A 27,370-nucleotide genomic window follows, 5' to 3' on the forward strand; every position below is an offset into this window, starting at 1 on the left:
TGCTTCAGAATTGCCACTTGGCCCCGGTTAAAGTCTGTGTGCAGTACTGGGATAGGCATTGAGTGCCTATCGCTGTATCATATTTGTCTCTCCACAGTAATGTAGTACACTATCATGACACCAGTCTGCTTTCATTATAAAAAGTTTCAGAAAAATACAGATTAAGCTTGACACATTCATTCTTCAGTTATTTTCTAATTTCCTTCAGTTATTTCCTTCAATTGTTTTCTAATAATCAGGGCTTTAAAAAAAAAAATAGCCTTTTTAGTGGTGAAGAGTATACACTTAGAACTCCTTTGTACCTTCCTAGTTGTCTTAGTCTACTCAAGCTGCCATAAGAGAATACCCCAAACTGTGTGGCTTAAATGACAAGAATTACTTTTCCCACACTTCTGGAGCCTGGAAAATTGGGTAGGGTTCATTTTCTGGTGAGGGTTCTCTTCTGGCTTATAGCTTTGCTGTGTGTTCACATGGCGTTTCTTTGCTGAGTGCACAGGGAGAGAAAGAAAGAAAAGGAACAAGCTCTGTGGTATTTCTTTTCATAAGGATGCTAATCCTATGGAATAGGGCTACACCCTTATGCCCTCATTTAACTTTTCCAAATACAGTTACCTTGGGTTCAGGGCTTCAACATATGAATTTGAGAGGGACTCAGTTCAGTTTGTAACACCAGTGAATTTTTCCTGGCACATACAACTTTTTCTATTGGAATTATAGCGTACAGATTTCTTTTTAAATAGAGTCAGTGTGGTTTAAAACACTGTTGAGGTTGTTTGATACCATAGCCAAGACAATAGAATAGTGGGGCATATTTCTTTTTGCTTACTAAATTTATTTTTTAAGAAAAACTACCTTATGGAAGCACTGATTATTTTCCTAATTCTGGTTCTGCTTCTCACTAATTGTGTGGTGTTGGATGAGTGCTTACTTTCTCTGTAAAAATAAATATGGGTATAGACTAAGGAGTGGGATCAAATGGTGATCCCATTCCCAGTTTTCCAAGGATTCTCCATACTGCTTCCCATATTGGCTGCACCAATTTGCAGTCCCACCAGCAATGTATGAATGTGCCTTTTTCCCCACATCCTCGCCAACACTTATTGTTGTTTATATTCTTAATAGCTGCCATTCTGACTGGAGTAAGATGAAATCTGAGTAGTTTTAATTTGCATTTCTCTAATTGCTAGTGATGTTGAATATTTTTTATATATATTTGTTGCTTGATTATATATCTTCTTCTGAGAAATGTTTAGTTCCAAAGCACACTACAGGGACAAAGCCACATCAATGTTTATAGCAGCACAATTCACAATAGCTAAACTGTGAAACCAACCTAGATGCCCTTTAGTAGATGAATGGATAAAGAAAATGTGGTATATACACACAATGCAATATTACTCAGCAATGAAAGAGAATAAAATCACAGCATTTGCAGGTAAATGGATGGAGCTGGAAAATATAATGCTAAGTGAAATTAGCCCAAATTTAGCCCAATCCCAAAAACCAAATGCTGAATGATTTCTCTGACTTAAGGATGCTGATACATAAAATGTTGCGGGGGTTGGGGGAATGAGAGGATTAAATGAACTCTAGATAGGGAAAAGGAGAGGGAGGGGATTAAGGGTAGTAAAGATGGGAGAATGTGATGGTCATCATTACCCTAAGGGCATGTATGAAGACACAAAGAATGTGACTCTACCTTGTGTATAACCAGAGATCTGAAAAATTGTGCTCTGTATGTGTAATATGAATTGTAATGCATCCTGTCGTCATACATAACAAAATTAAAAATTAAATGAAAAAAATAAATATGAGTACCCACCTTGAGAGGTTTCTAGGAGATGAGGGAATTATGATACATAAATCTCCCAGGATGGTGCCTGACACATAGTAGGCCCTCCTAAATTTGAAAGCTCTGTTTGCCTTACCTGGCCATCCTTTCCAGACTGGGGCAAAGTCAGAACGATTTCTAGGCTGCTGAAGCAGGCGAACACAGGGCCATTTCTGAGTGTCCAGTCTCTGTCAATTGGTTAGTAAGAATCATTTCTCACCTACGTTTATGGAATCTGTGAGTTCTGGCATGCATGTTCACTGCCTAGAATTACACTTTTTCTTATTTATTTGAATTGAAAGAGTGGAGCAATAAATTGTCTACATTGGAGCCTAAACACCAAAACCCATATTAACAGCAGAGTCTAGCATGTACTACTTTACAAAACATGCTATCACAATACCTGAACAATGCTTGACTGTTGTGTGTGGCAAGGGTAGCTGGGTGACCCTCCAGGCTTTGCATAGCTGCTTGGTCAGTGTCATTTGGATCATTATGCACAGTTACTATGATGTGAAGATAACATACAACTGTGACATATTTCAGATATTTTATGTTTTGGTGTGCTCATTGCACTTATGTATATAGATACACAAATGCATATATTTGAAGTGTGTATATATTTACGTATATGGAAAAGTATGCATGTATGAGCCCGTTCCTTGAAAGAAAAACCAAAATACTGAGCCTGGATCAAGTGGCCTCAATACAGCAGTAGGTACTTACTATTCTGGGGGTGGGAAAGGAGGGTCAACAATATTTGCCTGTTTTTTCTGTTTCGTTGTTAGGTTCTAAGAACAAAAGAAAAATTATCTTAGGAATTTCCATTAAGAAATTATAGGACCTTTTAGACAATGTACATTTGCCATTACAGAATGATCAGGAAACAGAGCTTTAACCCTAGGCACCTCTGCCTAGAGCTCTGCACTGTAATTCTAATGCAGTGATAGGATGTAGAATTTTTATTGCCTCCCAAATAAGAAAAAAAGGTGTTAACTTCTTTTGGAACAATAAGTTAAGAAATCTAGAAGTTCTGATGTAAAACTCATGGTTGTTCTTGTTAGATGTTATTTGAAAAAAAGGCAAATATTGTTTTAATCTCTTAGCATTGCTGGTGATCAGGCAGTTGTGTGGATGCTTTTGCTCTTTCTGCAGTGCCTGTTATTTGTAGTGTGTTTCCATTGATGCCACTGTGTACTTTATTTCTATTACTTCTTAACCAAATGAGATTTTTTATACTGGGCCATTCTATACCAGGCCCCACTCTAAATATCACATTGTCATACCACGAGAAGCATACTTTTGACAGAAAGGAGAAGGGAATTTGTGTGAAGGTATGATCAGTTTAAAGAAACATGCCCCATTTTTAGCAGTCTGTTTCCATGGCAACGGAAGCAACAGCCAACCAGAGAGTTATCAGAGTTCCTGTAAATTTCCAAGCTGAGTGTTGAAAACATTGTCTTCCTAAGCTCATGCGGCAAAGTAATGCAGGAAACCTACAGTGTGGTCGCCTAGAATAATGGCAGTTCTGCTGGCATTTTAGTTTTTCTTTCAGTTTTGCTCTTTAATTTCTAACAGGGTAAATGCTGCATTCTGGATTGTAGGACCTGCTCACAGGCATCCGCAGTCACCCCACTTTCATATGCTTCTTGAGGATATGGTAGATCTGGTCTGAGAGAGAGAGAGAGAGAGAGAGAGAATTGTTAATATTTATTTTTTAGTTTTTGGCGGACATAACATCTTTGTTGGTATGTGGTGCTGAGGATCGAACCCGGGCTGCACGCATGCCAGGCGAGCGCGCTACCGCTTGAGCCACATCCCCAGCCCTCTGGTCTTACATTGAAATGAAAGCCAGTATTTCCTACAAGGACCAACTTTTTTCAAATGATAATTGCCACAATGTTTTTAATTAATTTAAATGTTGTCCCTTTTTATCTGAAAATAGTCATAATGTACAAATTTCTGATTCAAGGGCTGAGGATGTAGCTCGTGTTAGAGGTTTTGCCTAGCATGTATAAGGCCCTGAATACAAACCCCAGTACTGCACCCCCGCCCCCCCAAAAAAAATCCTGTTATATAGTGTCTGAACTTTAGATTTATGTGCACACTGGGTACCTCTGCTGCTGTTGTGGACAGGAAGTAGTGATGGAAGTCTGCTTAATCAGTGCAGATGGCACAGCTCTTACAGGACACACTACTGTTTTATTTCTGGCCTCTTGGCTTTTTTTTTTAAATCCTTGCATCTTATTTTATAGTGAGCAAATTAGACCCCTGAAAATATCACCAAAAATCTATGATCTTTGGTTGCTCCTTTTTAGCATCCATTAGAGTACTCAACTGCTTTATCTTTAATGAAGCATGGATTTCACATGAATTGTAAGTGGAGATGAAGTTAGTATTAACTTCCTGCAGTGGTGTCCAGTCCTCACTCCCTGCTGTTGTGACAGTGCTCTTAGCAAAGGCCACCCTGCCTGTTCTGAATCCCCTCCCCACAGCCTGCAAGGAACCGGCTGTCTTCTTATACCCTCACCCTTCCTCTCATTCATATTCATTCCTTCCCTCCCTGCCTTTTCCTCTCTCTGGCTCTTTATCAGTTATAAATTTGCTGGAGTCTCTTCCCACTTGAAGTTCCACACCCTCAAGTTTCCCTTCTCTGCTCCTCCTCCACAGCATCTGGGAAGTATGCTTCCATTAACTGTACCCTTGCTCCCACCTCCCTCACTCCCTAACCTCCTCCAGCCTAACTTGCACTCATCACTCAAGCAGCTCCTGTGTTAAAACAGCAGCATTTGACTATTATTCATGCCTCCTTCTAGAAATACCTTTACCTGGTTCTTCCACCTTCTTACACAGCTTCCTCTGATTTCCTTTCTTGCATCATTCTTCCATATCTGACCCATAGATTGTCTTTTAATTGTTGACTTTCTTAAGACCTCAGTCCTGGGCTTCTTTTGCCCTCTCTATTTATATCCTCTTCCTCAGCAAACTCCAGTAGCTTTAAATACTACAAAGGTGACAACTCCCAGATTCTTTCCAGTCTCTGAAATCTAGACCCAAAAAGCCAGTCACTGTTTTGATATCTCCACTTCCTATTCACACAGGCCCAGTATTGAGCTTCCAAATGGCAAACCTATGTTCCTTATCTCAGTAAATTGTCTACCAGGTGCTTAAGCCTAAACCCAGGAATCACCTATGTGGTCTTTCCTTTTTCAAACCCCAGACCAATTCCTTACTGTTCCCAGAGTCCTGGGCCAGAGACCCAACCCTGGGGGCCCCAACAAATAAGGTCCAGCCCCTCAACCTGAAAAGCAATGGTGAAAATCAGGAAAGAAACCTTGATCAATATAGCTCTATTGGGAAGCAAGTGGACCTGAGTTTCAAGCCCTGTCTTCAAGGTACCGACATGAGCTCCCAGATTATATAGACAAGGGGCACCAGAGGTGTACCTAAATGGTCTTGGTCATACTGTGATCTGGTTGGTCGTTATCTCAAGATTGGTCAGGCCAGGAGGGGCCTTGTCCTTAGCCGTAAGAAAGTTACTGTCGCCGGTAGGGTACCTTTACTGGCGACAGTAACTTTCTTACGGCTAGGGTACCTTTCCACTCATGACAAGATGTTTATCAGTTATGTTCCTAGAATCCAAGGTGACTCAGAGCAAAGGGAGACAGATGCAAAATGGAGGCAGAGATGCCAAGTTGTTTACATTTGCAGGTCAAGTGAAGAATCGGGGGGTTTTTTTATTTTTGTTTTTGTTTTTTAGCAAAAAGCAACCTCTAAGACCTTGTCACATTACCATCCAGTATTGATTTGGGTCTAAATATATCTCATATCACCTGAGATATATTTAGAATAAATAATTTAGAATAAAAGAAAAATTTAGTTCTGTGTTCAAGGTTTCTACTCTAGAACATCAGAAATATTCCATTAAGTGTAAATATCTTATGTAGAAGAGAGTACTCAACCTGAGTTGCTCGGCCACTGAAAATATTTCCCCTTGATTTAAAAACACAGCCCCATCACCCTAATTCTTTCCATATCGTATGGTCCCTTATTGCTGATTAGTTATAAAATTCTACTATTATTAGACATGATATCACCAGTACCTTAGATGGGCAATTGTTTGTTTATTATTGTATTTTAGGGTTCTGTTTTGTTTTGTAGACTGTGTCTTACCTGTTACATAGGCTGGACTCAAAACTCCTAGGCTCAAGTGATCCTCTGACCTCATGCCTCCAAGTAGCTGAGACTACAGGCATGGACCACCACACCCAGTTTGTTTCTAAATTCAAAGTTACCTTAAAACAGAATGATGTATAATGCCGGAAAGGATAGGAACAAAAAGGTACTCTCTTGACTTGTGAGACTAGGTTGGTATGGTCATTTAGATGGCAAAATGATTCTATCAGGATTCTAAGTGCATGCTCCAGTATTGGAAATTTAATCTATAGATAGATCATCAAAGGATGCCTAAATGAGCCTCTTTATTGTATCATTGTTTACATTAAGAAAACAAACCAACCTGGTAAGGTAAGTATATACTATATTATTAATACATCCACATGTTAGATATAGGCTTGAAGAGGAAAGGGCTAGACTCCCTGTTCCCTATTTGAAGCAAATTCCCAAACTGCATGAATAAGATAATGCCACACATGTATTTCCTTTGCATACTTTGTATGTAATGTAGATGGAATATTTACAAAACATTTTTAGGACCCATAGAAATTTAACTGGTTATGTTTTGAAAAAAGGACAGGAGGTCTTTGTTGGATGGATTGACTTTCACTTTTCCTTTTAATGTCTCTTTCATGTGCATGTATATTTTCACTTTAGCAAATGGGAAAACTTTATATAAAACATGGATTCTTAAATCAAGGCATTAGCAACATACATATCAGTCTGGTTTTGAGTCCAAGCTCAGAAGGAAACCCTTCAGGGTATGACTTCTTCTGATTTGACTACAAAATAAACCAGTCACTACAAAATTATAAATCCACAAACTTGTGTGGAATTGTCTTTTTAAACCTTAGGATTTTGTGTTTGGGGAAAAAAAATACGGGTATCGCCAGCAAGTGTCTAACATAATAGTGAGTAATAAGAATAATAACAGCCGCCACCATTTTAAACATTTATTTTTGGTGGAAAGTAAAAATAGATAGTTCATCAGTCTTTTGTCCTTTCAGTATAGTTTTTTTTTTCAAGATATGATTGTCCTTATCTGATAAAATGATTATAAATGTCAGTCTGACCTCTGAACTGCTGCTTGATGAAACTCCAGAGCAAGGACAGAGGTCAGTTCACCCTCCTACACCAAACACGAGAGGTAACAGAGGCTGTTAGCTCTTAGAAATTTTCCTTTTTTTTTTTTTTTTTTTTTTTTGGACCCCTCACTATTTAAACAAGGCATAATACATTTTCACCAAAGTCCGATTACCTCGTACTCTTAATTACTCAAGCATCTGTTGGGGGGGAGGGAAATAGGATCTGTTTGTTGCCCCACACTGACTTCAGAGTTAATCCAGAGTCGATTCTAGCAAAGTCTTAGATTTTCATCTTCCTTCTTGCCTCTGGTTCCCGTAGCCTTTACTTGACTGCTCAGGTTTTTGGTGGTGGCGGTAATTTTTTTTTTACCCCTCTTGATTCTGTGGTTTATTCTATCCATTGTCCCATAATAAAATAATATGTTTTAGATCCTTCCTCTAACTTGCAGAGAACTGCTCGTTCCCCTTCCCCACCCCAGCTTACCCTCCTGAAATTGGGCTGTTCAAAGAGGATTTCCTAGACTCTGCTGCCTGCCATTCTGGTTCCCAGAGAGTGTCCTTTCTGCCTTTGTTGTATATACAGTCCTCAGGTGTCCCCTTGCAGACTCCCTGGCCAAAGCCATGCTTCTTGTTGGCTTGTTCAACTCATGCTAAACTGCCCTCTGATTATTAATATGTAATTGTATAAAGTATTTTTAGAGTGAAAATTACTTTAATCATATCATATTAAGGCAATATTTCAAACACTCTACTTATAGAAAGAAAAGAGAATGAACCTACCATCTTGGTTTAAAACACTGCTGAAGTTTTTTAATTGGGGTTTTAAGCATAACAAGGTTGAAGTTATTCTATTTAGTGGCACACACCTATAATCCCAGTGACTTGGAAAGCTGAGACAGCAGTATCACAAGTCCGAGATCAGTCTCAGCAAGTTAGCAAGACCCTCTTAAAATAAGAAAAAAGAGCTGGGAATGTAGCTCAGTGGTAGAGCACACCAGGTTCTAAACTATTTGTGGTGCTAAGAAGGACATTACCAGTTTATCATCGGATGAACTGACTTTTGGAGTGGTAATTAAAATCTAATTTCTGATTGTAAAAAAAATATATGTATAGCAAGTTCAAAACATTTCTATTGACCTAATATTGTTTTTAATCTGTTGTGACAAGAAATAAGGATTGAGTAAAATTTTCAAAATTATATGCAATTTTCTCCTTGTTGGCATGTAATAGGAAATCATGAAAATTTTTTCACTAAATGAAATGGATATAAAGTCATCTGTATCCATGTTCTTACATATATACTATAATTTTGAAAGATGGTTTTACAAGAAGAAAATAGTCTCATTGCTTAATGATCATGCCTAATAGGGATCTATAAAAGTATTCCTCCACCTTGGGCTTTAAATTTAAGAAATAACTAGAAATGAGGAATAAACTTTATATATAAAAATCCCACTACAGCATTATTTATAGTTACAAAAATTGGAAACAATCTAAGTGGTAAATGGAGAATATTTAGCACGCAATGGCATATCCACCCAACAGAATATTTTATAAATCCATTAAAATAATGTTATTGTTGTGTTTAGTATATGATTGGAGTATATTGAAGAAGAGTGTCAAAAATTATGCTTAAATTAAATACAGAAGAAATATACAGTGTGGTAACAGCAGTTGTGTCTCTGGGGGATATAATCAGCAATTTTCCTTTTTTTTGGTTTCTCCTATTTCCTTAGTTTGTGTAATGAATATTACTTTTATAATGTGTGAAATGTTTTTTAGTTTAAAAAAATTATTTGAGGGCTGGGGATGTGGCTCAAGCAGTAGCGCGTTCGCCTGGCATGCGTGCGGCCCGGGTTCGATCCTCAGCACCACATACAAACAAAGATGTTGTGTCCGCCAAGTACTAAAAAATAAATATTAAAAATTCTCTCTCTCTCTCACTGTCTCTCACTCTCTCTTTAAATAAAAAAAAAAAAAAAAAAGAGAGACTGGATCTCACTCAATTGAGTCAAATGTATGAAAGATGATATATCATGAGCTTTGTAATGTTTTAAAAAAAAAAAAAAAAAAAAAAAAAAAAAAAAAAAAAAAAAATTATTTGAATTAGGGCTAGTTAAGATACAGTATATATAAGAAGCAAATGGATTGTGCCCTCATCTCCCTTCATTGATGGGGTGCCCCCCATGTGCTTCTTCTGAGCTTTATCATCTGGAAATTCACAGCTGATGTAGGGTTCACACCTTGGGGTAACTGTTTCGCACCAAGAATACAGTGCTGCCTGTAGGAGGAATACTTTCTTGTATCAGCCCTTTTTTCATTTTTTACTTTCTTTCCCCCCTTAAACAATAAGATAGGTTTAAACTCTATTCCAAACCTTAATTTTAAACCTAAGAACCTCTTAAGACAATGTGTTTCTAGATTTCCTAAAGATAAAGACAAAAAGACATTCTTTCAAAGTGTTCTAATGTGAGCAGTTTAACACAAATTCTATTTCATTCTATTACTTATATTCTTTGTTTTCTCCAAGATGTAAACAGTCGCTGAGTCTCTCAAACCGTTTTTTTCCACTGAGAATTGTAGAGCTTCACATGTATTGTTTTCTTTCATGCAGTTATTTGCAAGATGGCCATGGAAGATACTGAACATGAGTCAGTTTTCTAACAGCATGGAGGCTGATGTTATTGGCTCAGTAGCACATTTACCACTCAGGGAGGAACAGGGGGAAAGGCTCTAAGTTACAGTTTACAGATATGAAACTATTACCAAGGAGACTGGCTTCTTAGGCAGCTGTGCTGCCACCAGGACAGAGTGCAAGATCAGTGTCTAGTCTATGGTTTGGGACTACAGGAATCAAATCTTATTGAGATTTCCATAGATCAACTAACATAGTAGCTCGTTTATTGCTCTTCAAGAACTATAGCTGTACGAGGGGCTGAGTAACTTTTAGTAGCTTGGGCCTTCTCCACATGAATGGGAACACCCCTGAGTGAGTGTGCAGGCTGCAAAGGGAGGAAGAGGTTTTACTTGGTAAGACATCTTGAGCCCATAACCACAAATACCTCTCTGATCTTTGGAAGTGTCAGGTTCTCTATATCCAGGTCTTTTATCCCCTTCACAGTCCTAGAGGAGCACCAACAACTTCTACCCAACTTCTCTCTTCAGTGTTGCATGACCATTAAGCTGTGTATAGCATTCACGCTGTATCGTTCTGGCCTCGGACATTTTGCCTCTAAGGTTTACCTACCTATTGCCACTTACACTTTTTTTTTTTTTTTAACTAATTTGATAAATGGGAGGTACTGAAAGGAAGTTTGATATTTTCTAAAATAATGAACCTGTTTGGTACCTTTTATAACTAGTAGTTTTCAGAATAGACTTTATCAGGGATGAAGATATAGCAGCTTAGTGGTAGAGCACTTGCCTAGCATGCAGGAAGCCCTGGGCCCAGTTCCTAGCATTGCAAAAAAAGGAGAGGATGCAGTTTAAAGTCAACCAAAAGTGTCAGTGTACCTGAGGTTTTTTGTTTTTGTTTTGGGTGTTACTGGCACTTCATGCAGGCTAGGCAAATGTTCTACCACTAAACTATACTCCTAGCATACCTGAGTCTCTCCATAGAACATTGGGCCTCATATTTGTCCACCTAATGGTATAGAGGAATATAATGTGTCCACAGCATTATTCATCTACTGGTATAGGTGGAAAAATAGAAAAGTTGAATAATCAACAGACTTAACAAAACATTACCAGTTACTTCAAGTCTGCCTCCCCTCAATTCTTGTTCTTCCTAATGTCTTTTTCTTGTGGGGGGGAGGGGTGTGGAGGTTACAGGGAATTGAACTCAGAGGCACTCAACCACTGAGCCACATCCCAGCCTTATTTTTTGTGTTTTATTTAGAGAGAGTATCTCACTGAGTTGCCTTGTACCTTGCTTTTGCTGAGGCTGGCTTTGAGCTCGCCATCTTCCTGCCTGAGCCTGCTGAGCTGCTGGGATTACAGGTGTTCACCACCACACCCAACTCCTGGTGTCTTTGATTTAAAATGGGTCTTCCAATCACAGCTACTGCTGTTCTTTTCCATAGGTTTGCATCTCATAAGCACCCTGTATACAGTTACCTGCAGACACCCGAGAGGTGTGCAGTAAACAAATGAAGGTGCCTGGGGGAGCTGATAGCCTCAACTGCTTTGAATACTTGCTTCTTGGGAGAGTTGGAGGCAATTTTTTAGAGCATTAATTGGGAAGGTCATTCTATTTAAGCAGTACAACCTAGGTGGGGCAGTTTATTGGATTGTATGGACATATGGAAAATGTAAATGATCTGCTTTATATTAACAACCAGTGAATAAGAAGAAATGCACATTTGTTTCTGGTCTTTGTTTGTGGTTCCTGGCACAGAGCTCCAAAAACTTGTGATTTCCTGAGTAATGGATGATAAGGACATCTTTTGTTACAATATTTTATCATGGTGCTCAGCTTCTGACATAAGAGCTTCATTCTAAGATCCTTGCACTCTCCAAAGCGATGAGTGATCTGGTATGCTACCAAGATGACAGGTACTGGAGGCCCTAGATGGCTTTAGGCTGCAGGCTCAGTCCCAGGAAGATCAAGGCATGGCCAGAGGAAGGGTGATATGCCTGAGAGGACCTGCCCCTTGCCCTGCGCATCACTTCCATGTGCTGTTTCTTAGTTGTATTCTTTATAACAAGCCAGTAATTAACCAACAAACTACCCTCTTTAATTCTGTAAGCCTAGATTCTAGTAAATTCTCAAACCTGAATAGGGTATTATGGAAGCACCCCCAAGTTTGTAGTATGAGTGCCTAGATTAGTGACTCGTGTCTGCCATGGAAGCATTCTTGTTAGTCTGATCCTAACTCCATGTACATAGTATCAGAATTGAAGTGAATTGTTGGACACTCAGTTGGTGAATTTGTTGACATTATGGAGAAAGGCCCACACATTTGGTGTCAAAAGTGTTGGAATTGGAGACAGTTCAAAGTGAAATGCATCCATTTTGTGTGCTGCCCCCATGGTAGTGGTTACCTTTTGCATGTCAGCATGAAAGTGATTTGTGGTCTTCAGTGATAGAGCCACAAGACTGCTCTCCTGGTTCATGAGGGCTCCTGAAATGACTAGCACATAATCATGACTAACAAGCTGTTGTCAGTAGTATTGGTTTACAGATCAAGTTGCAAACATGTTTCATTCAAAAATGCCATTTCCCTCCCAGAAGTATGTTTGATATATTTGACTAGCAAGTACATATATTCTTTTTAAGTTTTTTGTTTGTTTGTTTGTTTAGAACAAAAAGAAAGGCTTTTGATGTTTTCATTACACTTCCTTTTTGACACTGTGGATCCCCTTGGGGAAAAAGGAAAGAGTCTTGCTGGAGCTTCTCCCTCGGTCAGACTCCACTCTCAGTGCCCACTTCTGAGCTGGAAATCACCTCAACCTTTTTCTCCTCTCAGTCTCCTGCATATTAACACCCTAAATGCCATCAAGCATTATCTTTAGCATTCATAGGATGTTGGAGACTGTAGGCATTGGGTGCTATGGGATTCATAGGTCTGCTCCTTGGTTATTTGTGTTCCTAGTAAAATAAAGTGGGAACATATGAAGATAGAATTCATCTCTAACAAGGAAAAGAAACTTTTTTTTTTTAAAGAGAGAGTAAGAGAGAGAAAGAGAGAATTTTAATATTTATTTTTTAGTTTTTGGCAGACACAACATCTTTGTTTGTATGTGGTGCTGAGAATCGAACCCAGGCGAGCACGCTACCGCTTGAGCCACATCCCCAGCCCAAGAAACTTTTTAATTTTATAATTTAGGCTCTTTTTGAGGTATAGCTAAGACTTGGTTCTACTCTGTAGTCCGCACAAGGCCAAGAAACGGCCAAGACTATCGGTACCATGGTCCCTGCGTCTTCAGAGCTTACTGCATTCCAAACCAGCCTCCTGCTCCAGTTTCCCTCACTAGAAAATTGTCTTCTGCCCTGTAATAGTTTAGATATGAGATGTCCCCTCATAAAGCTCATGTGCAGAGGTGAAATGATTGGGTTATGAGAACCTTAACCTCTTCGTGGATTAATCTGCTGGTATGGATTAATAGGCAGTAAGTGGGCAGGTGGAGTATGGCTGGAGGAGGTGGGTCCCTGGGGGCGTGCCTTTGGCCTTCATGTCTTGTCCTTAGTGAGTGGAGTTCTCTAGGCTTTCTGATTGCCATGTTCTAAACAGCTTTCCTCCTCACCTGGGGCCCAAAGATGTGCAGATAGGGAAACAGCTGTCTGAACTGAGACCTCTGAAACCTGGAGCACTAAATAAACTTTTTCTCTTCTAGAATTGTTATTGTCTGGTTTGGCCACGACAGCAAAAAATTTAAAATGTCTCCCCACCGTTTAAGAAACACACATAGGAGGCTTTTTTTTTTTTTAAGAATATTAACAATCATTAAGCAGACCCTTAATCATCTTTGGTTTTCATCCATAGTTTGACACAAAAACCAAAATGGAAGCTTAAAATTGAATATAAGTCCAACTAAGACAAATATTACTCAAAGTCACTTCATGTATTCCTCTATTTTGAAATGGGCTCATTTCCAAGATAAAAATATATAGATGCTATAAAAGTCATCTACTTGAGAAACCTAGGAAGAAATATATGCCACATTTCATGATACATATTTTGTTCTACCACTTATAATAGTTTACTCTTTATTAAAATGATTTGGTGTAAATGATTTTGGTACCTTTCTGAGAACTTGTAAAATGAGATATGGTATTATGTTTGTGCAAATATTATTAAACTTAAACTCCTAATTTAAAAATTTCACCTTGGGTCATTAGTAATATTTTATAGATATAATCTTTATTACTTAGCCTTTATTCACAAAATCTATTCAGGTTCTTCCTGAAGATATATTTTTGCTACTAACTTATTTTTTAAAAAACAAAGGAAATGCCAAGAAATCTCACATTTCTGTTTATCAATGAGATTTCTTTATGAACAAGTTTTAATGTATAAGCCAACTATTTTTATTTGCTTGGTGCCATATGAATGTATTTAAATAGGAAGTACTTAGCTTTAGTCATCAAATTAAGATTATTAACTAAAAAAATTACTCTCATTAAACTTCAGAATACATGCACCAGGCAAAATAAAAAAGTAATTATATCAGTTGGATTATACTAGGTAACATCTTTATTCAGTTATGAACTAGATGTTTAGTAAAGCTCAACAAGTACCCCTCTGGAACGGCATAAGTTAGGTCCTGTGGTTGCAAATAAATTCCAATGGCAATTATTTCCTTTCCACAGTGCTCCAACTGAGGCTGCAACAAAGGAGGACAAGAGAACAACTAGTGGACCAGGGCATCATGCCACGTAAGACCCATGTTATTTTCACCTTTGGTGCTTTACAACAAGATGTGCATGTCTGAGGAGAACCTGTGTCCCACCCACACTTCAGTCATATAGACTGAATTGGCGTACAAATATCAGCCAATTGATGAGGAAAGCCAGGCACCGCATGACCAACCTAAGGAAACCATGTAGAATACATTTTAAAAACCAGGTGTAGGTTAAGAGATGGACTTAAAGGTGTTATTTATATAAAATTCAAGGCACTAAAATTCTTCCTTTGAACTTTAAAAGTGGTTTTAGTTTTAAAATGACTGAAGTAATGAGAGATTACACTTGCAAAAGTAATGTGATAAAAATCACAACTTTATTCTTCTTAAATAATTCAGATTATCTTTGACGCTATACTGTAGTCAATATAACTAAATGTATCCCAGGTACAAGACTAATAAACATTCTTTAATAAAGTCTTTCTGCCCTAAGTATCCCTATAGAGACCTTTGAAAGTTGATTAATTTTAGAATAGTTGTCTTTAATCACAACTTTAGAGGAAATTTTATATTTTACAGGGGAGGAGTGGTTATTATTTGAATTTTGTTTAAAAAATAACTTTTCCTAAAGATAACTTATTCAGCTTTAAAACACTAGAAATTACAAAATCAATTTATGCTTCTTAGTCTTCTAAATCACTGCTAGCCTACAAATCATTTATTGGTTTATAAGGAACATGTTGCTGATTTTTTTTTTCCCCCAGAGAAATTCTTTTTCTGGACCACTATTGAGTATCTGAATATTTTAAATCTAGTGTTGGAGTCGAAAGCTGCTATGATGATCTGCCAGATTCCTTCACTATCACATTCCTCTCTTTGAGCCAATCAAACAGGATCTGATTATGATGTTTAAGACGACACCACGAGTAGGCCGGCTCTAGTCTGCTTCTGGAAATTGGGCCCTAGCCAAATCTGCCTGAGCTAGGATCCTGGGAGTCTCTACTTTGTTTTAATAGGACCAAGGCTGAGTACAGTGCTTACAAGCTTATTGGTCATGTGTCAGCAGACCAAGGATTCTAGTCCTGTATCCTGTCCACATAGTGGACACATACAAAAATATGTGATAGGTGGTGTTTTAGTAAACACTCTCTTCACACAAAGATTCTAGAATATTTAATACTGGCAGTTAGCATATTAACTCTCACTCATACAATTTTTTTAGAGCTACATTGTTGTATGGTAGAAAAAACATGTCATCATTCAGAATCCTAGATTTAAATCCCGTTTTGACAATCAGCTAGTTATGTGACCTCAAGAATTCAATTAACCTCTTTTAGCCTTTCATCTGTGCTGGGTCTAATACCTACTTTGCAGGGTTGCTGTGAAGGCCCAACAGCAATGTAACTAATTGGCCACGGAGCTAATCCCAGTATGTGTTCTAAATAAATGGACCCGAAACCTCTTGTTCACAGTACTTTCAAGGACATGTGGGCTTTTTCCAGTAGCAAATATGGACATTAAGAGCAAAAACCTATTAGGGAATCATCAAACAGTCCCCTGGGCAATAGAAATTTGCCCCAGTAGTTGGAAGTAGTCTGACTTAATACCTTCATTGTCAGTTTGTGTACAACTACATTTTAATTGTTTCCCGATTTTATTTGTGAAGTACATTATTTTAATTCTTAAGGCTTCAAGTTTAGTGGATCTCCTAAAGGAAGGAACTAGTAAATAATGGAACTGTACCTGTGCATTGATTAGACTATCAGTATGATATACTATGAGATTGGACTGAAGTGTAAACTTTTCTATTTATACTGTGGAAAACTATTTTCCCCTCACAGCTTTGAAGAGCCCAGCAGCATTCCATGAACAGATAAAAAGCTTGGAACGAGCCAGAGTAAGAAACTTCACTTTAAAAATGTTCTGCTTCTCTGCTTTATTTTAAAGTTTACCTGTGGACAAATAGCAATATTACTGTATTTTCTCTGACATATTTAGGAGTATGTCTTCAAGGTACATGGTGTAGACAGCATGTATTCTGGGGTAGCTTGATCTTGGAGATTTGTAGAAAAAATTTTTTAAACCAACAAGTACTTTTATACATAAGACAAATCATACTTCTTCACTTCCTTGCTTTCAGGGTATAACAACAGTTTTTAGAGACATAATACAGAATTCTGCCATTTGTTGCCAAGGAGGACAGCCAAGCGATGTGCTGACTCCAGATGCTTGGGTGATTTCCCTACTTGGTCTCTATTGGCCATGATTTCGACTGAGGGTAGGAGAGTTTGGCTAAATCATAGAGCATTGCTGAACTCAACTCTGAGATGACTGTCATAGTGTCATAGCTCACTGGTGTTTATTATTTTTCTCTGAAAGTGCCATTATATACATTCTTCCTGGTTTTTTTTTTTTTTTTTTGGTGGGGGGTGGATAATATCATGCAGCATGAAAATAAGCATATTCCAAAAATTCCTTAAGAATTTTCCCAGAATGCAATAATGATCTCTGAGAGTCTTATAAAGTTCATTTTAAAGCCCTGTTGTTTAAGTATAATTCCAACTGAGAAAATTCATTACTAAGAAATTTGTTTTCTAAATGGATTTCTATTTGTACTAACATGCAGATTTTGATTTTTTTTAAATATCGAAATAATTAAATCCTATGTCTATCCAAATATCACCTTCAAAATCATGAGCTTTTGACTTTGCCAAGTTTTAAAAGTCTGTAAAGTCCATGCACTTTAAGATTTTGAAATCTGAAATTTAAATCATGTGTTGGGTAATAGTTTCTATAGGTATTAATTTCTAATCTTTCTCTCAAACACATGACAAAAAAGGGCATATAATTTACTTAAATGGAGTACCTTGAAAAAAATTAAAATAGATCATAAATAACTTATAATAAGACTTTTACCATTTTCCCCCCACCCCACAAAGACTGAAAACTTTTTGAAACACAAGATACGGAGTCGACCAGATCGTTCTGAACTTGTCAGGATGCACATTTTAGAAGGTAAAGGTTTTTTTCTACTTATTTTGTTGTGTTTTCTCAAGCAGTAGGAAAGCCTCCTTACTATTTATTCCAATTATAATAACTTTTTGCCCCCACCCCAGGCTGACATTCTCCAAATTGGATAGAAACGCTAAAATTCTGTGTTATATACAGGGCAAGGTTTGAATCTCCAAGTAAACAATTGATGGATGGCTTTTCCACCAGCTGGTGCCTCCTCTGTTCTGTTTTGGGCAGACATTTTTTGATCCAGAGAGTTTATCTATCATTGAGGAACATGTGCTCTACTCATGAAGTCATAGAGGGCATCAACAGGTCTAACCCCAGAATTTCAGCTATGACCTTGTTTATGTCCACCTGGCTCAACTCCTCACTGCAACTTTCCTAAAATATCCAGCCTGATATGAAAATTACCATAAACACCCCTACCAACACACAGAAAGTAAGTGATCTAACCTCATCACTTAGGGTCCTTGGAGGAATAGTTGCATTCCATTCTTGCTAAACACATGGCTCAGGCCTAGGTACTTTTCCTCTCTAAAGAGAGCATTCTTGAAAGCTAGCACCTCTACCAAAAAGTCCCAAATTACATTTTCTTTCATTGTTTTGCTTCTCTGTTGAAACTAGGGGCTTAATCCTGTGATAGTTGTGTCTAAGACTTCTTAAATATCTAGAGCCAGTTATCCGGTAGAAAGAAGATCTGTTCTATATAGGCCTGATTAGAATTAGAATTAGAATTAGAATTAGGTTGATTTTACAGAAAGTATTAGATTATAGCTTAATATGAGGAATAACCATATTAAAGGCCAGACACTTGTCCAAAAATGAAATCTTAGAGGTGTTCATCCACTGGCCAGCATACTAGAAACCGAGAGAGAGCGCAAGACAAATAGATGCCTGCCTTCCTGGAGTTTGTGTTCATAGTGGCAGAGAGAGAAAATGAACAAACAAAACTTGTGAAATTACAGACTATGAATAAACAGGTTTTTGTGAAAGAGAACATCCAGGATGACACTACATAGGATACCATGAAGAAGCTCCAAGTATGCTGGGCACAGTGACACATATCTGTAATCCCAGCAACTCAAGAGGCTAAGCCAGGAGGATCTCAAGTTCAAAGCCAGCCTCAGCAACTTAGCAAGGCCCTATCTCAACATAAAATCTACCAAGGTTTGGGAATGTGGCTCAGTATTAAGTGCCCCTGAGATCAGAAGGTACCAAAAATAAAAGAAGTTCCAAGTACCAAGCTGGTCTCTACCACTCCAAGTAGGGTCTCCTTCAGCCTAAAGCTCCTACTGTTAAGTGAACAATAGCAGTAGTCCATTTTTCCCTAATGGCCATGTTAATTCAAGTCTGTGGGCATCCATTTGTATAGATGGGTAAATGTCTGTAGAGCTAACAGACTGTATGCTGGTGCATTCTTAAACAGATTGTTCTCTTTCCATAAAGATGATAACTCCTAAATATGTTGAAATCTGTTTAGTGAGTTGACTTGAAATAACATCATGAAATAGAAAGAGTAATTCAAGTAATGGTTAAAACTTTCCTCTTTTAGAAACATTTGCTGAGCCATCCCTGCAAGCTACTCAGATGAAGTTGAAAAGAGCTCGACTAGCTGATGATCTGAATGAAAAGATTGCGCAAAGGCCGGGACCCATGGAGCTGGTGGAGAAGAACATTCTTGCTGTGGACTCTGGTGTCAAGGAGGCAATGATAGGCAAGAGCAGAATTCACCGTCTTCTGAGAGAGGGTTGGAGCTCTAGAGGAAAGGCCAGCACTTAACTAGAAATTAACACTTACAGTAATTCTTGTTACTATTATCTTACTACTAATTAGGTTAGCATCTGCTACCAGTTAACTCAGAGTCCCCTTTATGATTGAGGTTTAAGCCTGCTGTTATTTCATTATCACATTTTCTAGGTTAAATCACTATATTATACTATTTAGGATGTATAATATTTTTACAAACTTTTCATTGTTTTATTTTCTATTTTCTTCTAGAAAAGATAGCTTGTTCAGGAAGGAGAATAGCAGATGAATATGGATGTATTCTTTCAATGGTAGTTATCTGTCCGCTTTATCCTGGTCTTATCATATTTACTGATTTTTGTTTTGTTTTCCCCTGGTGCTGGGGATTGAACACAGGGTCTGCACTTCTTATGCATGTGCTCTTCTACTGAACTACACCCTCACCTCGAGTATTACTCTTTCTGGTATAAGCTTTAATGGAGAAAAATCCTTTCAAGAATAATGCTACTTATTCTGTAAGCAATATTGAAAAGTTACTGTCCTATCTTAAAAGCTATAGCTTCCCTTAGACCTGGGCTTTTCATATTTTACATTAGTGACTTTAACACATTGGCAATTTATACTCGTGAATTCTCAGACAAGTATGACTCTATTCAGTTTTGGAAATTGACCCTCCAGAAAATGAGAATCTAGCTGGGCTGGGCTTTTCCTTGAAATGGGAGCTTCTCAACTGATACCCCGTAATAACCTCATTTTCCCCATTGCCTTTTTTTTTTTTTAAGAGAATTTTTTTTAATATTTTTTAGTTATCGGCGGACACAACATCTTTGCTTGTATGTGGTGCTGAGGATCAAACCAGCCACATCCCCAGCAGCCTTATGTTTTTTAGTACTTGAATTACACGATAGGGTCCAGACAAGGTCTACTCATTGCCTTCGGCTGGTGTATCTCAATCTTCTTTTTCCTTCCCTTTTTTATCTATTGGTGGACAAGACGGGCTTGTATTGTCCTCTAGCATGCCTCATTCTGCATTTTCCTGTTTGCATTCCCAGATGTCACTAAAAATATTCCTATCCCTGTGTTTCCTGCAACTGATAGTTGGATCCACATTTTTCCTCCCTTCCCACAGAATACATCACAGGTAGTGGTGTGTGCTTCCATTGGGAAGTTTTTTATATTCAATTGTAATTTAAGAGCTTCTCAATTCTTCTGGGAAATAGTGTTCCTCCTCTTTCATAGTAAGCTTGATATTCCAGGGCCTTTGTGAGTTAACATTCATTTCTTCCTCAGGTGTTGGGAAGGACGACTATCCCCACACTCAGGGTGATTTCTCATTTGATGAAGACAGCAGTGACGCTTTATCTCCAGACCAGCCAGCGAGCCAGGAATCACAGGGGTCAGCCGCATCCCCGAGTGAGCCAAAAGTTAGTGAATCCCCATCTCCTGTGACTACAAACACTCCAGCCCAGGTATTATTTTTTTGGTTTTGACCCCTAAAAAAGTTTCCTGTTTTTTATATAGTGTATAAAGCAATGCATTTTTATGAGAAGAAAAACGAAAGGTTAAAAAAAATACTTTTCAGCATTATGAATGCTGTTTTCAGTGATTCTTACCTATTATTTCTGCTGTACATACATTTTGCAACTTGCTTTTTAAAAGCCTCAACATTTCCTGACATGTGTTTTCACATAAGATTTTTTTTTCTATCATCGTGCAACAGATCAACTTTTTTTTAAATAGCGAAACTAAAATTTTATACCCAATAAACTCTTCCATTCCCATGTGTCTTCTGCTCTGTGAGCTACGACTACTCTACATACCTTATAACAGTGGGATCCTACAATGTTTGTCTTATTTCACTTACCATAATGTCCTCAAGGTTCATTCATGTTGCAGCATGTGACAGGATCTCCTTCCTTTTTAAAAACTGAATAATATTCCATATTTAGAGAAATGTCTATTAAAGTCTTATCCCCATTTTTAAATCAGGTTATTTGCTGTGCCGAATTGAAATTCTCTAGGTATTCTAGGTATTAATCCTCTGCCAGATATATGGTTTCATGTGGTTGGAAACGCTTCCTCCCTTGGATTGCTTCTTCACTCTGTTGCTTTTGGTGCAGTTTTAGATTTGGTTTACTCCCATTGTCTGTTTTTATTTTGTTGCCTGTGCTTTGGTCACATCTAAAACATCACTGCCAACGTCATTAAGCTTTCCTGTTTTCTCCGAAGAGCTGTTCTTTCTTCATTGGATGGGCTTGGCACCCTGTTGAAGGTCATTTGACCATGTACAGGAGGGTGGACTTCTGGGTTCTGTTCGGTTCTGTTCCACTGATCTCCATCGTCTGTCTTCAGGCCAGTATCACTCTTTTGTAGCAAGTTTGAAATCAGAAAGTGTGAGAACTCTACCCTTTGTTCCTCTTCTGCAGTAAAGTTCTTTGAAATTCCATATGAATCTTAGTATAAACTTTTTTCAGGGAAAATTCACCTTTTTGAAGATTCTGTTGAGTTTTAATATATTCAGAGTTGTACAACCATCACCCCAAAAAATCCACATCCATTAGCAGTGTTGCGCCTTTACCCCTCCACCCAAGCCTGGGAAATCATGCTTTCTGTCCAATTTGCCTTTTGTAGGCAGTGCATATAAACAGTTATATACTATGTGACCTTTATGACGGGTTTCTTTCACTTTTAGTGAAATGTTGTGACGATCCAGCCATGAGATGGCTGAGAATCTACTACTGAGCTACACACCTGGCTCTGAGAATTGAGTGTTTTAATTGGATTTTTGTTGTTACTGACATTGAATTCATTTGTTTAGAAACTATTTAAGCACCTCTGTCAGATATTATTTTAGCACATGCAAAGGAATCTAATGAATATTTTGATAATTTCATTGGAAATTAACATTTTTTAATGAGTGAGTATTCATATTTGTTGGTTTGACAAGAATTCCTATGGTGCACATCATTTGTTCTTCATCTCTCCTTATAGTGTTGGGCCTTACTATTGAACTGCTTAATAGAAGTAGTCCAGTGCAGCAAAACATGCTCTTCATGCTCTTATATTGTAAGCACTATAGAACTAATTTGGAAAGGAATTTAAGAATTATCTGCTTAACCCCTTGCATAAAAGGCAGCCTGAATTCACAGAGGTGTAGAGTTTGGAGAGCAAACTTTTTTCATCATTTCTTTCTACTTGTGAACATCTATTAGGAAAAGTGTCTTTCAGCATTAATTTCTTTATTGCTTTCATTTGTTGTCTCTGTGCCTCCAACTAAAATGTGAGCTTATTACAAGAGGGATCTTAATTCGCAGAGGACTAGAAGTCCTTGGAGGGATGTGTATGTGTTCAACAGCTAGCACAGGGCCTGGTGCAGAAAGATACTCAGAAAACTCAGCAGCAGTTCAGACTGATGCTACTTGTGGAATGCTATAGAAATTTCTGTTCTCCTTCCATATGAATGGAGATAAAATCCTCCTACCAAAGCTCACAGGCAAGAGAGACTGGGCCTGGAAGAAGGATGAGGGTCAGTGACCAGCCCCTGATGGGTTTTCACGTATTTGCTGCACCCTGGTTTGAGCTTTAAAAATAAAGCTAAAAAGAATGTCAAGTATGCAAGAAAATACCATAAAAAAGTTCTCATCCATTTGGATTGTCTGTTCTCGGAGTAGGTCAGGATGTCAGATGGCTATTAGTATGGCCTTAGTGACACAAAATTTTTGTCATCTGTCAGCGGCTTCACTATAGTTCTGCCTGCATAAGAGGCTATCATTCTCCTTTTCCGTGTATTGCTTATATCATTGCATTTTTTCCTTTGCAACTTGGCTGAAGACAAAGTTTATAAGTGACAGGCTTTAACCAGAGGGAGTCACACCCAATGCTGACATTCCAGAATTATTTGGAGAAAAATAGAAATGGCTTTTTTTCATTGAATAAGTATGAAAAGCCGGGCATGGTTGCACACGCCTATAATCCCAGTGATTTGGAAGGCTGAGGCAGGAGGATCGCGAGTTCAAACCTAGCATCAGCAACTTATCAAGGCCCTGGGGATGTGATTAAGTGCCCCTGGATGCTAATGAGGCACACACATTAAGGCTTGGGTCAGTCCTGAACTGAGGCTTTCAAGCCTTTGGAGTACCCCACAAGGACGTAGGTTCAATTCCCAATACAATGAAAAAAATGTAGGATGAATAGTCTCCTTAATTCTTAGCTGCTAGAGGATTAACAGTATCCACAGAACAGTATCCAAATATTAAAAACACCCTTTACCAAAAAGTTTTACATACAACACCTAGGTAAAGAACCAGTTTTTCAGGCACTTCTCTTGTGCTCCTACAACCAAAATGCTAATGACATAGTAATACAAAAAACTATTTTGAAGTAGGCATTTCTGATTGGTCTGTAACACCAAAACTGTTCCTGGATTACTCCATTCTGCTCAAACTACAGTTAGAAAGGAATTTACCCAAATATTAATGGAATATACATCAGAAATTGGAGCTCAACTTATTTTATGCTTAAGCAACTTTGAACAATGGAAAGCTGTAGAAAATTAAAAATGGCTGTAGCTACATGTGAAGTGGTTACACTGGTCCTTTCAATACAGAGATTCTTAGCAAGTTCTTAAGCCCTTAAATTAATCATTTGTTATAAATACAGTATTGTTTAACCGTAATCATTACCTAATGGGATTTATGTGAAGTTTAGTAGTGCTAAAAGAAACTTGTTGATCAACTATTCAGTGTATTTTCGGGGACATACACTTAGGAGCCTTTCATAAACTACTTTTTTCCCATTGTGCCAAGTAACACTCAGGTATATGATCTTTTGTCAAATGTAGAAATCTTAGGTTTAAGCTAAAAAGGAAAGTAAGCAGAGTCTACAGCAAGCCATATGCACATATATTAAATAATCAAAGTTAGATGAACTTTGATCACAAGTACTTATCAATAAGGACCTGAATAAGACATAGACTCCATTATCCCCTTTGGTTATGCTGCCTCTTACAGTTTCACAATAGAGGCTGGAAAATCTGTCTCGTTCTAAGTTTTAACTCAATTTTCTGTGATTAAAAGCAAACTACCTAGAATAGTGCATTATGCAGAAAAGACCTCACCTATTTATAATGATGAATCTTCATTGAAATGATAAAACATGCTGAGCACTCACTGTGAGGCAGACACTAAGCTGCTTGCTTTGAATGTATTACCTATCATGCAAAAGGGGCATCTGATTCACTGAGGGTTCAAATTAATGACCATTTTCTCATTAGACCAATAGTTCAAGATTATTTTCCAACACTGCTATAGTTTGGGTCTGGAATGTCCCCCAAAGCAAAGTCTTGGTCATCAGCCCGTGGAACTATTGAAACATGGGAGTTTGCTTATCTAATATTGGCTAATAATTTGTGATTTCAGTAATTCACAGGGGGTAGAGCTCTAAAGTAGCATTTCAAAAAAATATTTTTAGTTGTAAATAGACACAATAACTATTTTTTATGTGGTGCTGAGAATCAAACCCAGTGCCTCACACATGCTGGGCAAGCGCTCTACCATTGAGCCACAACCCCAGCACTAAAGTAGCATTTTTTTTTTTAATGTGACTAAATTTGGTATTAAGATAGAATGTCATGCCAGGCTATGGTGAAACACCTGTAATGCCAGACACTCTGAAGGACTGCAAGTTCAAGGCCTGCCTGGACAATTTAGCAAGACCCTGTCTCAGAATAAAATGAAGATTGGGAGTGTGGCTTAGTGGTAGAACACCCCAGTACCATATAGCAGGGCAATGGAAGGAAATGTCCAATTCCGTGGTAACTACAAAGAAAATATCTGTAGAATTTATGTAAAAGAACAGGAGAAGGGAATCAAAACAAGTCACTACAAAGTCAACCAAATACATAGATGGAAAGACATCCTGTGTTTTTAAGGTATTAATACTACCCAAAGCAATCTACAGATTCATCAATGTAATTCCTATTTTTATAGGGATTATAAGTTTTGGCAGAAAAAGTCAAGGGACCTGAAAATTTTTTTTTAATGTTGACAGTCTTGCCTTTTTTAATTTTTAAACTCACTACAGAGCTACAGTAATTAGAAACTTTGACATTCATTTTCAGATGATCTTTTACAAAGGTATGAAGACTATCCAATGTGGAAAAGACAGTCTCTACAACAAATGGTACTGGGAAAACTGGATATCCATAGGCAGAGGATGAAATTATACTATATTTACCCCAGCATCAAACATAAAAATTAACTCAAAATGTAAGAGCTAAAACTATAAAAACTCTTAGAGGAAAAATCTTTGATTCTAGTTTTGGCAATGATTTCTTGGATTTGACATTAAGTCAACAAAAGTGAAGATAGACAATTGGGTTTTGTACAAAAGTTATTACTTTTGATAAAGAGTAGTATCAGCAATGTGAAAAGCCAACCCAAGAATGGGAAAAGAATATTTCAAAACCATATATCAGGGCTGGGGGTTGTGGCTCAGTGGAAGAGCGCTCGCCAAGGCATGTGCAAGGCCCCGAGTTTGATCCTCAGCACCACATTAAAAAAAAAAAAAAAAAAACAGTAAATAAGATAAAGGTATTGTGTCCAACTACAACTAAAAAATATCTAAACATTTTTTTTTAAATATAATATATGAGCTAGTATCTGGTATATATAAAAAAAATTCCCACAGTGACAGAAAATAACCAACCTTATTCCAAAATGGGCAAAGGTCTTGACATTTCTCCAAAGATATACAAATGCCCAACAAACATAGACAAGACACCCCAGTGGGAATGTCAAATGGTGCAGCCACTATAGAAAATGGTGTTGGCTCCCCTCTCTCTCTCTCATTTATATAAAATTCAAACATTTGGTTCTACTTCGTGTGCTGGTTATATAACAGTTAAGGAATGAGTTTTCCCCTCTGTGAAAATGAGCCTAGAGATAAGTATACTCATTTCCAAAAATTATGCAAGATAGGAAAAACAAGATCCTCTAACAGGTCGTCAAGACAATACCTTTCATCTGGTGTGTAAGTTTGGTTGGTCAGAGGTTTGTTGAGGAACTGGACATCTCAGGCTTGTTTAGGGGCAGAAGTCTGCTGGAACATGAGGATAAAGTCTCTTAGATGAGTCCTTTACCTCCCGAAATGAAATTGAGTACAGACATCTTTACAAAGTAGACTCATTTATATTGTCAATAATTACTTAAAAGTTGAAGTCAGTAGCAAAACCTCAAGGAGAAAACAGACATGGGCATGCACTGTTAATGGCAGTCTCACACACATGGTCTCAGTTGAGCTGGAAAACATAACCTAGCTGAGTAAAGCCAAAGGGATAACTGAATATTTGTTGAGTAACTATGTGCCAAGCTTCATATTTCTTGCTGCTAATAAAAATAGATGACCTGAAAACTCATTAAGAAGAATATAGTTTGCTATTTTACAACCCGAATACTTAAATAGGAGTATGAGTTTGACTGTTGGTGTAATGAATTTGAGAGTTGTTTGGGGAAGTGAAAGTGAAAAAACGAAGACTTTTTCTTAAAGATAAAACAGGTAATAAGTAAGTCCAAGTAATAGCAACATATAACATTCAGCTGATTTATCGTAATGAATTCTATTGAAAGGAGATTGCTAGCAAGGATTGATAAAGCCCTTTCCTTCTGTGGCTTTCCCTGTTGATCTGTGGGCTCCATATTGAGATTCAGTAGCTGTTGTTTGGACCTGGGAAACAAAGCAGCTTTTCATTTCGAGATGGCATTGTCAGAAAAACAAGTCAGTCTTGCCAGAAGATATCCTCAACTCTTCTCTTGGAAGAAACAGGGCAATGTGGTTCATGAGAGTGCTAGTCAGGCTTGCAGACAGGAGTTGGAGAGCACGTTTAAGGACTCACAGGTGAAGTGGGCCTCCATGAAGAGATGCTGCCCAGTGTGGGAACAGGGCATGGATCCTTTGGGCTCTGCAACAAAGACAAAAATACCATCTCAGTATTTTTAGAATTGGCCAGGGTTAGTGTGACCGGTCTAGCAAGGAAACCTTCATAAATACCATGTATTGTTTTGATCATTTTTTACAATCTTGGACTTTTTTTTCCTGCCAAAAAAGGGTGGTTCTCTGAGAAATGCTAGAGTTTAGTCACTCTAACCTTATTTAGCTTCAGCCACTGAGTGTTACA

The 27,370-nt window shown here is 37.9% G+C and overlaps 1 protein-coding gene across 7 annotated transcripts in view; it reads left to right on the forward strand.

The window, feature by feature from the left end:
- Mrtfb (myocardin related transcription factor B) overlaps window positions 1-27,370 on the forward strand; it is a 157,492-nt gene that overhangs the window by 102,055 nt on the left and 28,067 nt on the right. For all 7 annotated transcript variants that reach the window (XR_003302649.2, XR_003302651.2, XM_077802986.1 and 4 more), the window contains 5 exons: window positions 14,405-14,470; window positions 16,278-16,333; window positions 17,376-17,451; window positions 19,004-19,165; window positions 20,488-20,666. Coding sequence is in view for 5 of the 7 variants with exons in the window: in XM_077802986.1 (XP_077659112.1) it covers window positions 14,405-14,470; window positions 16,278-16,333; window positions 17,376-17,451; window positions 19,004-19,165; window positions 20,488-20,666 (539 nt within the window). In the remaining 2 variants the exon portion in view is untranslated. The remainder of the gene's footprint in view (window positions 1-14,404; window positions 14,471-16,277; window positions 16,334-17,375; window positions 17,452-19,003; window positions 19,166-20,487; window positions 20,667-27,370) is intronic.

Source organism: Urocitellus parryii, chromosome 9, assembly GCF_045843805.1.
Source record: "Urocitellus parryii isolate mUroPar1 chromosome 9, mUroPar1.hap1, whole genome shotgun sequence".
In the NCBI taxonomy this organism is placed as follows: Eukaryota; Metazoa; Chordata; class Mammalia; order Rodentia; family Sciuridae; genus Urocitellus; species Urocitellus parryii.